The 12,931-nt window shown below is 33.8% G+C and overlaps 1 protein-coding gene across 1 annotated transcript in view; it reads left to right on the forward strand.

The window, feature by feature from the left end:
- Positions 1-12,931, forward strand: part of LOC150106909 (sialin-like) — an 86,723-nt gene that overhangs the window by 68,602 nt on the left and 5,190 nt on the right. The window contains exons 7-8 of the mRNA XM_090393502.1: positions 2,567-2,699; positions 9,762-9,917. Of these exons, the coding sequence (XP_090249628.1) occupies positions 2,567-2,699; positions 9,762-9,917 (289 nt within the window). The remainder of the gene's footprint in view (positions 1-2,566; positions 2,700-9,761; positions 9,918-12,931) is intronic.

Below are 12,931 nucleotides of genomic sequence, written 5' to 3' on the forward strand. Positions count from 1 at the left end.
GATGCCATCTGTTCACGACTCTAATCTTTCTCAGGACTCTCATATCTGCGGTCTCTAGTCTTTGGTCAAGTGTTTTACTTCTGACCCAGCTCTCAGATCCATAAGTTAAAACTGGTTTGAAGATTGTCTTGTATACTGCTAATTTAGTGTTCTGACTAATATCTCTCTTATTCCATATGAATTTATTCAATTGACTTCCTACCATACCATCTTTGTTGATTCTGTTGTCTATTTCCATATTTAATTTACCATCTTCACTAAAAGTCATGCCTAAGTAGTTGAAATGTTTTACTTGTTCCACAGTTTCTCCATTCACAACACAGTTGACATTTTCAATGATTCTGCCTATTTTCATTGTCTTTGTCTTTTTATTGCTGACCTTCATACCATATCTATTACAACAGTTATTCAATTTAGTCAGAGAATCTTGCAGTCTTGTAGCGTATTAGGCCATAATATTATAGATGATTATACTGACAGTTTCACCACATGTGATTTATGAAAATAACATGTGGAATTTTGCTATGGATCATATAGTTTTTGAGTGGATATATATTTAAAGAGGGAAGAACCTCAGTCAGAAATGTTCCATAATCCAGATAACCATTGACTTTGAGAACTGATGAAATTTGGGCGGTTGGGGGAAGGTTAAGTGAGTAGTTTAATATGGATAGAAAGTTAATTGTAATGTGATAGCAAAAAATTTCTGCATGCTCATACAATTCAATTTTAATGGAATATATGATATTAAGAACACATTATCATTTTGATGATAATTATGTTATCTCAGCTGTTTATTACATCATGGTAGCTTAAAAATGACAAATTTCAAACTTAAATTATTACTAAGACAGTTCTGTACTAGGAATATGAAATTGAGTCATGGGACTGAGATCATCTTTGGTGAATGCATTTAGTACGTATTTGATTCTGAAGTAAGATGCACAAAAAATGTACTGATTATTTGTGTGATTTTTACATGGCAGTAATTGTTTGGATTAGTTTGTAAGTTGGAAGTTAATTAACCATCAGCATTTCCAACATTTTTTCCATCTGATGCTGTCATGGCATTACAGACAGATGCAGTTTATATATAACACTAATAAATACTATAGCAGGTTTTGCTGCACATAGTGATTGATTGTACATGAACGTGTATCAGAGTTCTTTCCATATTTTAAAACTTCTCTGCTTGTTTTTTGTGGCAGCTCTCACCATAGCAGACTTCATTATAACATAGTATCAGAAATTCCAGCAAGCATCTCATTTCATCAATACAATGCTTAGAGTAATTCACTATGGCACATCATCCACTCTAATGAACTACTCCATTGGTCCCTATGAGTTCACTATAGTATCAAATATTGAATAATTATGCTAGGTCATTTTAGAAAGTCTGGTATTAGAAGATGTATCATGTATTAAAGAATTATCAAATATTCTTTTGTTTAGCAGGGCAAATAATGCATATGTATTTGCAAATTCAAAATTCTATAATCAACTTCACTATACAAAGAGTTAATCATTTCTTCACTCCATTATGCATTAATGGAAACTAAATATATGTATTTTAAATTAAGAGGATATTAAATCCCACATTATTTCAAAGCCAAATATGAAACTCAAAGATCGGAATCAAAGAGTTTCATGCCGAATATAGCAAACTGTAAAAGTTACGGCGAATTGTAGCGTAAGCTAAAGCACATAGCACATGTAGTGCAACACTAGGGCAACTTGTTGCAAAGGTGAAGAAAGCTCTGATCACTATTCTTAATATTTCCCATAATGTAAAACACATCTCTTAGGAAATGTATGATTTTATACATTATGGTGGAAGGTCAATGATGAGACCTCAATAAGGGATGAAACCGGTCTGGGTAGTGACCTTCCACCATAATGTATAACATCATACATCTCCTAGGAGATGCATTTTACATTATGGGAAATATTAAGAATAGTGATCATAACTTTCTCCACCTTTGCAACGAGTTGCCCTAGTGTTGCGCTACATGTGCTATGTGCTTTAGCTTACGCTACAATTTGCCGTAACTTTTACAGTTTGCTATATTTGGCATGAAACTCTTTGATTCTGATCTTGGAGTTTCATATTCGGCTCTGAAATAATGTGGGATTTAATATCCCCTTAATTTAAAATAATGTTACATCGCCAAAGTGAAGCCTATTGGCTCTTTATATTTTAAATATATGTACATCTACTATACGAGCATTTTTCTTTGTTCTTTTCTTATGTATAATAAGAAAAAACAACCCGTTATTGACCATCAAAACGTTTTAAATAGAATTTAATCTTTTAAAAGTCTTCATGTTTGAATCATACATTGGTGATTACTAAGAGAACCCTGTGTAGACATCTGCTTACCCAACTGATAGTTACTGCTTATTACAGGTAAATGGAATAAGATAAATACAATAGTTTCCTATATTCATGATATTTACTGAACATCATTAAATCAGTAAATCATTAGTTAAGTATAAAATTATTTAATTGTTCTGTTTATCAGTATGGGTTCAAATTCTAACCATGTCTCATTTTTATTTTATTCAGAATGGTTTCCAGAATTCTTTCCTGTACATTGCTTTAAGTGTGACTACTGTTTTGTCTGCTATTGCTGCGGATTATCTGCGATCACACAGATACCTGTCAGCTACTGCCATTAGGAAGTTGTTCCAAACTATAGGTAAGTGATATATTCAGATAATAAGATGAAATGAGATTTTTTTTACTTCATTTCTTAATATTAAAAGAATAAGTTTATAACTGCTTAACAGCAAAAATGTTCTTTTTAAATTTATTTTTTCTAATAGTAAATACATTGGGTGCAGTGGTGTTTTGCACTTGAAACTATATGAAATTTATTTTTCTTCTTTTAGTGGAATAAGTTCTCTCTCTGGCACATTATCTCATGTTTCTTTAAACTTTGATATTGTAATTATAAAAAATGTTATCTGGTCTTTAGTAAAAGAAGGAAAACAACCCATTATTGTTGTTATATAAACTGCATGATCAGCAATAAAAAAAATAATTATTTTATCATCATCCACTTCACCCACTAACTAAACTGTCAGATCAACACTTTATTTTTGGGTGATTTTCATCTTATTATTTTTAGACATGTTAACTATCATTGGTATTATAACTGCAAATATGTATGTATGTATGTATGCTCTCATGTTGGTTTGCATATTTTGCAGATGGAAAAAAATCAGAATTAGAAATTGCAAATTCAGAGATTCTATAATCAATTTTATACAAAGAGTTAATCCTTCATCAGTATATTATGTATTAATGGAAAATATTGGCTGAAGTCAGTCATGGTTGAAAAATCCCACATTGTTTTAACCATGACTGAATTTACCCAATATTATTTATTTATTTTATTATTTTTTTTTGTGACTCCCACTCACAAAAGGTTATATAAGCCTGCACTACATTGGTGCTGTGGATTGGGTGAGGATTTTTTCCCCCATTTTTATTAATTTTTATGATTTTTTTTTTTAATTCATTTTTTATGCCATCCCAAAATCCTGTCCTAAAGATCAAACATGGAGCTTTTTCAAGCCACTTTAGGCCTCCAGTAAGTGGAGATGGTGGTAGTGGTCTTGCACTGGGCAGTAAAATTCATCTACCTCTTAAAGACAGTCAGATACCTTTGGTGAGATTTGAACCTGTAACCTGTTGGTTGGAGAGCAGGATATGGTCACTTGGATAACCTGGCTGGCAACCAACTCATCTAACCAGGCCAGCAAATGCAGATTGCATGCACACACACAAAGTACTTCAACACCTATAACACGTGGCATATCACTAAATAAAATAAAATAAAAATCATATATTGATGATATTGCTGTCCTGTAGCACAATATTATCCTGATAATTCCAGATGAAAGCAGAACTTGTTATTGCCAATATATATATGTGGGTGTCCAGGTAAGATTTATGCAAACACACTTGAGAAGAGGCTAAGAAAAGTTGTGCAAGAAAAATTTGGAGAAGAATAAGCTAGGCTCATGCCAGATACAGCTGAAAGGATTGGATTTTTTACTTTAAGCGATATACAAGGTGTCCCATAAGTTGTTAGATATTTCAATAATTCATAAAAATTAGAAAAATTCGTATATTAGAGTGCGGTTTGCATGAAACTGTTGTAATAGATATGCTATGAAGGTCAGCATTAAAAAGACAAAGACAATGAAAATAGGTAGAATTGTTGAAAATGTCAGTTGTGTTCTGAACGGGGAACGTGTGGAACAAGTAAAACTTTTCAGCTACTTAGGCATGATTTTTACTGAAGATGGCAAATTAAATATTGAAATAGACAACAGAATCAACAAAGCTGGTATGGTAGGAAGTCAATTGAATAAATCATATGGAATAAGAGAGAAATTAGTTAGAACACTAAATTAGCTGTATACAAGACAGTGTTCAAACCAATTTTAACTTACGGATCTGAGAGCTGGGTCAGAAGTAAAACACTTGACCAAAGACTAGAGACCACAGATATGAGAGTCCTGAGAAAGATTAGAGGCATGAACAGATGGCATCAATGGCAATATCATATTAAAAACGAGGATATTAGGAAAGAACTTGACATTGTCGGCATGCAGGAATGCATTAGCAGAGCTAATCTTAGGTGGTATGGTCACTTAAACAGAATGGGCGAGGAAAGATTAGCAAAACAAATGTTCTCTGCCAAGTTGGCAGGAAAACGGCCCAGAGAAAGACCAAGATATAGTTGGATTGATACGGTACAATGTACCTTATACGATAGAAATATAAGATCTGATAATGATAATATTGGAGTCTTGACAAGTAATAGACTGATTTGGAGGAAAATTGTAGATTGGAAATTAGTAATGATGTAAATTTTTCATGTAGTACTATCCACTGACACAATATTCATTGTGTCAGTGGCTTTTTCTAAAGCCTCAAAAAATTCCTCCACTTCTACCTTAGTAGAACCTTCTGTGGGACTATAGGCACAAATAATTCTCATTGTCCAGGTCCCCATTCTCATATTTGCCCACATTACTCTACTCGAGACTGACTGCCATTCAAGAAGATTAGCCTCGTATTTTGTGTTGAATACTATGGCTACTCCTTCTTTTCCTTGATTGTCATTGCCTGAATATAACATTTTGTATTTATTGCTCAGAAAGATCTCACCAGTTTTGGTCTTTTTTGTTTCAGTCACCCCGATTATGTCGATCTTATCTAATATCTAATTCCTTATCTAATAACTTATCTAATTCCTCAGCTAGCTCCATTTCTTTGTCATTCATGCTTCTTACGTTGATAGTACTGATCTTTAACTCTGGTGATGTTGAGTCGGTGTTTGTTTTCAGATTTGTTCCAGTAGCTGACTTTTCGCTGTTCACCCTGGTTCCCTGGCGAAAACAACAGGGGCCTTGTTTAACCGGACGACGCCCCAGCCGGCATGAAATTTTGTCATGTCGTACCATCATTTTTAATTTTGGTTTAACCAATAAGAATACAATTTGTTCGGCTAAATCCCAAATTGCCAGCCCATCCTCGTTCGTTCAGTATCCAAGTAGATACCCAACAGGGTACATCACGAGAAGGTGAGGATTGGACATTAGGTCCGAAGCCCTGGTCGATTCTCCGCATTCCTTTAAAGGCTATGTGGAGGTCTCCTCTCAGTTATACAGCTTTGACCCTTAAGCACCCTTAAGTAAGCTTAAGCTATTAGTGATGTTAAATCACTAATAGCATTATGCTTTCACTGAAGAAAAGGTTAATTATGTAAAATAAACTGTATAAATAATTAAATAATTTATATTATCATGCAAAATAATATGAATTATTTATGCAATTTATTTTACATGATTAACCTTTTCTTCAGTGAAAGCATAACGCTATTAGCGATTTAACATCACGCGGCTTGTGCTATTTTGAATAAGTCAATTGTTTGTATTCTGCCTTGTAAAAAAACGGTTGTTTAAGCCACTGATGATAGTTCATTAATTTCAAACTGAAATATTTGCCAGTATATTTAATGAATAATACTTTTCTTTGTGTTTATGTGTAGATAACTTATAATACTATGACATAAGTATCCCTGAAAACTAGAAATACTAACTTCCAATCAACAATATTCCTTCGAATTAATCTGTTATCAATCAAGACTCTAATATTATGAGCTCTTTCATTAAACTGTTTAAACTAAACATATTTGGTCATTTATATAATTCAAATACAAACTTATTTATTAATTACTGCATTACAGCCTACACCAGTTTCGCCAGCAAACTGTCTGGCTTTTTCAAGGCATTTACGGAGACATGAAAAGACATTTACTAGTTTTCATGTCTCCGTAAATGTCTTGAAAAAGCCAGACAGTTTGCTGGCGAAACTGCTATAGGTTCTAATGTAGATTTGTTTTTCGTAAATGGTCAGTAATTAATAAATAAGTTTGTATTTGAATTATAAGATCTTATATTTCTCTTTTTTAAGCACTTTTGACTGTATCAGTCTGTAGTCCTTGGTAGTATTTCTGCCAACCTTTCCCTCTCCCATTCTGTTTAAGTGAACATACCACCTGAGATTAGCTCTGCTAACACATTCCTGAATGCTAACAATGTCAAATTCTTTCCTAACATCCTCATTTTAATATGATATTGCCACTAATCTCGTCTGTCCACTCCCCAATCTTTATCAGAATTCTCATATCTGTGGTTTCCACTCTCTTATCAAGTTCTTTATTTCTAACCCAGCTCCCACATCCATAAGTTAAAATTAGTTTGAACACTGTCTGTATACAGCTAGTTTAGTGTTTTGACTAATTTCTCTTTTATTCCATAAATGTATTCAACTGATTTATTGCCATATCGGCTTTGCTAACTCTTTTGTCAATTTCCATATTTAATTTATTGTGTCCACCAAAAATTGTGCCTTAATAACTGGAATGTTTTACTTGTTCTATAGGTTGTTCTCCATTCAGGATGCAGTTGATGTTTTCAGTATTGTATTTCTGCCTATATTCATGGTCTTTGTGTTTTTATTGCTGATTTTCATACTAAATGTATTACTGTTGCTATTCAATTTAGTCAGGAAATCCTGCAGACATGTACTGGATTATAACTATAACATTACCTGCATGAAATAAAGAGCTGAGATTAACTTCTTTAATTTTTATATTTATAATGTGATGCATATACAGAGGAGATAATGACACCTTTTTCTCACACCTGATTTAACTCACACCTGATCGGACCATCTTCCTGTACTTCTTTCAGTTTTAACTGCTGACTTACAACCCAAGTACAGACTAAGTATTTCTTGTTTATTTTTTTATAACATCCCAGTTACAACATATAACTGTAGTATTGTAAACAGCTTTTCTCTTGGCACCTTGTCATATGGTTTTTCCAGATCTACAAAATTTAAATGCAGATCCATACTATATGCCCATGATTTCTCACTATTTGTCTTAAGATGAAAATCTGATCCTGACAATCTCAATTGGGCCTAAATCTGGCCTACTCTTCTCCAAGCTTATCTTCCACAATTTTTCTCAGCTGTTTCTCAACTATACTTGCATAAATCTTACGAGTAACACTCAGTAGGGAAATTCCTCAGTAATTCCCACATTCAGTTTTATTTCCCTTTTTATAGATGGGTGCTATGAGAGCTCTATTTGAATCATCTAGAATTCAATCCTCTGACCAGACCTGAATTATACAGTGTGGTCACTGTAAAACTTTTATTACACCTTCATATTTGAGCATTTCTTGTTGAATATCATCAACTGCAGCTGCCTGCTCACATTTCAAGATTTGAATGGCTTTTTTTTTTACTTCAAGTATCGACGTGCATTCTTGCTGAGTGTTTTCTCTCACTGCTAGTTTAATTTAGCAATTTTTCAAAGTAATTACTCCAGACATCTAGAATATCTTTATCTTCAGTCTCCATGTCACCATTATCATCTCTGATTCCTTTAACAGTACTTTTTCCTCTATTTCTAAGATTTTTCAATAGCTTCCAGAATATTTTGTCACCTTCCTGATATTTATTTTCTATGTTCTTGCAATAGTCTTCCCATGAGTTTAGTTTAGCTAGTTTTACACAATACTTTGCTTTCTTCCTTTCCTTTACTGCTTCTTTAACTTCCTGAGTCCACCATGGAGTTCTGATTTTTCTATCTTCAGACAACTTTACCACATTCTTCTCTAGCTAAATCAGTCAATCAATCAATGTTTTCTTCAGTTTGCCATTGCAATCTCTCGAAGATTTGGTTTTTATTTTCAACACTTTCATTTTTTCTTGAATTATGTTTGTATATTTGAGTTTACAGTTCATTTCTGAAATCTGCTCAACTTTGCTTTGTTTTTAAACTTTCTTCCGTCCAGTAGCTGACTTTCAGAATGGAATTCAATTTTATTCTGTTCAATACTAAATGGTGATCACTTCCAGTTTTTTCAAACTGTATACTCTTGTGGCCTGAAACAGTCAGAAAACATCGCTGTCAACAATAATATAATCACTGAGATTTATTTCTTGTGTCTTCTCTCCATGTGAATTGGTGCACATTTTTATGTGAACATTGTGTTAATAATAACTAGTCCATGTCCTGAACAGAAATCTAGTAAGTACTTACCATTATTATTAGTTTTGCACTTGACTCCAAATTTTCCCAAACATTTCTATGTCTGGTACTCGTTTCCTACTCTGTTATTTAGGTCTCCAACAAGGACCAACTTTTCTTTTTCCATGTGTTAGCTGTCTTATGTAATGCCTTGAAAAATTCCTCCATTTCTTCCTTACTAGAATCATAAGCACAAATAAGTCTGATTGTCCAGTTCTCCATTCTGATATTTGCCCATATCACTCTACTTGATATCGCCTGCCATTCAAGAAGATTATTCTCATATTTAAGTTGAATACTATAGCTACCCCTTTTTTTTTCTGATTATTATGATGGTGAGGGCTGCACAATGTATAACATCTTATATTTGTTGCTTAGAAAAATGACACTTTTTTTGTCTTCTTTGTTGGTAAGATGTATTAATGCAATCTTATACTTATCCAATTCTTTTGCTAGTTCCATTTTTATTACATTGATGCTTCTTATATTGATGGTTCCAATCTTGAATTCTTCTTATGTCGATTTGGTATTTAGTCCCGTAGCTGACTTTTTGCTGTTCGCCCTGGTTGTCTGATGAAAGCAGCAGGGGGGGGGGGGCTTGTTTAACCAGGTGGCATTTCTTCCAACTAGGAAGATATCCTTTTGCAGTGGGAATGCTTACTGCAAATGTGGAAACTTGCCACACCATGGGAAGGCAGGGTTGACTTGGAGGCTGATATTGTGCATTCCTGCCCATTAGTGGCCTTAAGTGATTAAGTGACCAGGTATTGTATTAATGCATCAGAAATGTGATTATGGATAAGATATCAAATTTCAGTTAGGAGAAGGTATGCAAATAGGGAATGATGTTTGCAAGGAATGAAGATCATGCATCGAGAAAAGAGAAAGCTGAAGGATTTCATTTGTTAGAATTTGGACAGAAAATAGAATGGTGAAGGCATTTTTTGTCAGGTATCAAAGTTCAGAACAAATAAAAATCTAAACATTTTAAAATAATTTTTATAGTAGTGATGTAGCATTATCAACCATATATCACATGTCACATTCTATTTGGAATGTTTATTTTTTAAGACAGATTTTTTTCCCTTTCTAGGTTTAATTAAATGTAATATACAAAATTTGTATGTTTCATTTTAGCATGTATGGGCCAGGCAATCTGTTTAGCATTAGTACCTAGTCTAGGATGTCATCCAAATGAAGTCATTTATCTTCTAGTATTGTCTATGTCTGCTGCTGGCCTTTCTGGTGGTGGTGAAGGACCTGTTGCATTAGATATTGCACCAGCATTTTCAGGTTTGTTTTATATTACATGACTTATATGTTTACACCTCAGGTAGAGTTGTTATCCTAACAAATGAAAGTAGACATTGAAAGACCCTTCTCCCTCTTTCTTCACTTTTATAGAGAAAAACACTTTAAAATAACTTATAAAAGCATCATGTCAGGAAACTTTGTCACATGTATTTTATATCATTTTATTTAATTATTTAACTTATCATCTAATCAAGAAATAATTAACGATACTTATGATGGTAAATGTGTTACACAAACTTTTTAACAAGTTGTCTAAATATTGTATTGTAGGTACCATAATTTTTTTTATGCTTGGTTTTATCAGCTTCCACATGATATGTAATTTGCTTGATACTACCAATTTTTTAAGGACTGAAACTTATTCTTCCAAACGTATGTATTTACCCATAAAAATAAAAGAAAAATGTGTTCATTTTACAGGATATGACATTGCTCATTAGCAATAGAATATAAATTTCCTTCACTAAAAAGATGCCAAAATACAATCAATATTAAGGTAATTGACGATTTGTCACATGCCTTAATCTTGTTCCATATTAATGAGAAAAAGCATGAAAAAATTGTTTATTACTAGGTTTGTAAAAAAGTTAAAGAAAGAAGAAATATATGAATATATGTAGGCCTCATTTTACATTTCCTCAATTTATGAAGATTTGTATTAACAAACATTTCAAGATTTACAGCAGAAAATCAAAAACATAAATAACAAAACAAAAGACAATAGCATAAACACAGCATGTCGGCAGCATTCGCAATTGTCTTTTGTTTTATATTATATTATATGGCATTGTGGATACAGATCCAACATGAACCATGTAAAGACCGCTGAAAAAGCATAAGTTCTACTAATATTATTATTTTAACAATAAATTTAAAATGTCATCTAAACATAGAGCTGATTTGCATCTTCCTCAGCTAAAAAAAAAAATCACTTACCATTGAGAAAATAATGGAAGTGATTCAGTGCACTGAATGAGGTATGTGTCATTCTGATCTGTTTAAATTAAAGAAGACGTTAACAACTTCTACATTTTCAACAATAGTTACTTCACAACTGGGCTACTTGTATATGGGATACTAAGGATGAATTAAATAATTAGATGATTAAATAATAAAGGATGAAATATTTAAGTATTTCATCCTTTTTTACTTGGATAAAGGATGAAACCAAGAATATAACTTCTTGACATCTGTAATTTATAGTATAACCAAGTAGAAAAACTTTCAGCACTGTCTCTACGTCACACCTTTTGACTACTTGGTATCACTTCTGGGTCTGGCTCCCACTGATGAGACCTCAATAAAGGTTGAAACCAGTCTGGATAGTTGCCCTTCCCATAATACATAGCATTATACATGTTCGTAAGGATATGTGCATTGCATTATGGAATACTAAGGCAATTAATGTGAAGTCATTAGCCTCTATATACAAGTGGCCCAGTCATGAAGTGAACATGCAAACTGTGTTTGTTCGCACTTGGATAAAGGATGAAAGCAAGAATATAACTTCAAGTAGGAAAATGGATTTATACACTTACTGAGAGATAACCTCAAGTAGTTATCTCTCAGTAGATGTATAAATTTCATTTTCTTCCTGCTGTGTGATCTTTCTTCCTTCGAATCTATAGCTCCATACTTGAAGTCCCCCATAATAATCACTTGACCTGCACTCATCATACTAATTTGCAGGTGTACATCTTCCAGATCATTCCTAGAACCCCCTGGCCTATAGCAGTAACCAACCATATTATTATGTGACACCTCCAGGGAGTCCAAAGACTCATCGAGGAAGGATACCTACTCTTCAACTCTGTCTCCACCAACCCAATCCACTAACGCCCACCTCCGCTAGTATTTTCACCACAATCACAAACATCCATACCCATGGCGGGATTCAAACTTACAGCCTTTTGGTCGGAGAGCGGATAGATATGCTAACCACTTGGCCGGCATACATATTTTGTCTTATTAGCCTTGATCTCATACTAAGCTGCTTCAAATGAACAGCTGTCCTCCTACTTATCTCCTATTCTTTTTTTTTTGGCTGCAATTCATCTGCTATCATCAGCAGCACCCCAAAAGAAAATCATTAGCATTGCATGGTTTCAATCCATTGCTCAGCATGCTTTCACTGTGCCACTCTGCTGGTTTTGCAAGCCACCCACAGTAAGCTGAGTTTTTTTATTATTTTTTTTTAAATCTATTTTCCCCTTTAACTGCTTTGGCACATATTGAACAAAGACTGGAAAGTGGATGAGAATTTTGTGTAGAATGGGGAAATGAAGGCCTTGTCTATGAGGACAATTTCTGTGACTCACTTGGAACACTTATTTGGGTCAGCAGAGCAGAAGCAATAGTCTGACCATGGAAAGAAAGAGTAGGAGTTCTGGATTTGATCTCACTTAGTACCTTTTAGTGCCAAAGGACACAAGGTTGAGAGTGGTTGAAGGGATGTTCTATGTAAGAGGAAACTTGCACAAGATTGGAATGGGAGTCATTGAGAGAAGTGACTTCTGTGGTGTATATGGAATGATAACTGGTTAAAAAAGATCAAGGGTATCGTAAGAGGAAAGAGTTATTAGGAATTTGAGTAAGTGTATGATTTGCATTCGGTCATTAGTTATAGCAAAAACTTCAGGATCACGTACAGCTTGCACAGAAATGTTTGAAAAAGAGAACTGATTGGAATTGCAGAAGTGATCATCTATTAAGATGACTTCACTATTTGGACAACTGGATTGCAGAAGGCTTCATGGATAGGAAGGTGAAGAGGTCAGAATAGTTTTCAGAATTTGGAGTGCAGTAAATACAGTAAATGAATGTTACTGAATGGTATTAAAGAAGCATTGTACCAGAGGAGATCAAAAGCAAGGAATTGGACAGTCTCTGTCTCATAGCACCAGATCTCAAAAAGTCACTGGTGCCCTCCTTGTGACAAAGTAATGAGGAAGTGTGTAATTTGGACACTGAAGGTGGATGGTATCTGAAGTAGC

The sequence above is a fragment of the Typopeltis vanoorti genome, chromosome 5 (assembly GCF_054136105.1).
Source record: "Typopeltis vanoorti isolate ZY-2024b chromosome 5, IOZ_Tvanoo_1.0, whole genome shotgun sequence".
NCBI lineage: Eukaryota > Metazoa > Arthropoda > Arachnida > Uropygi > Thelyphonidae > Typopeltis > Typopeltis vanoorti.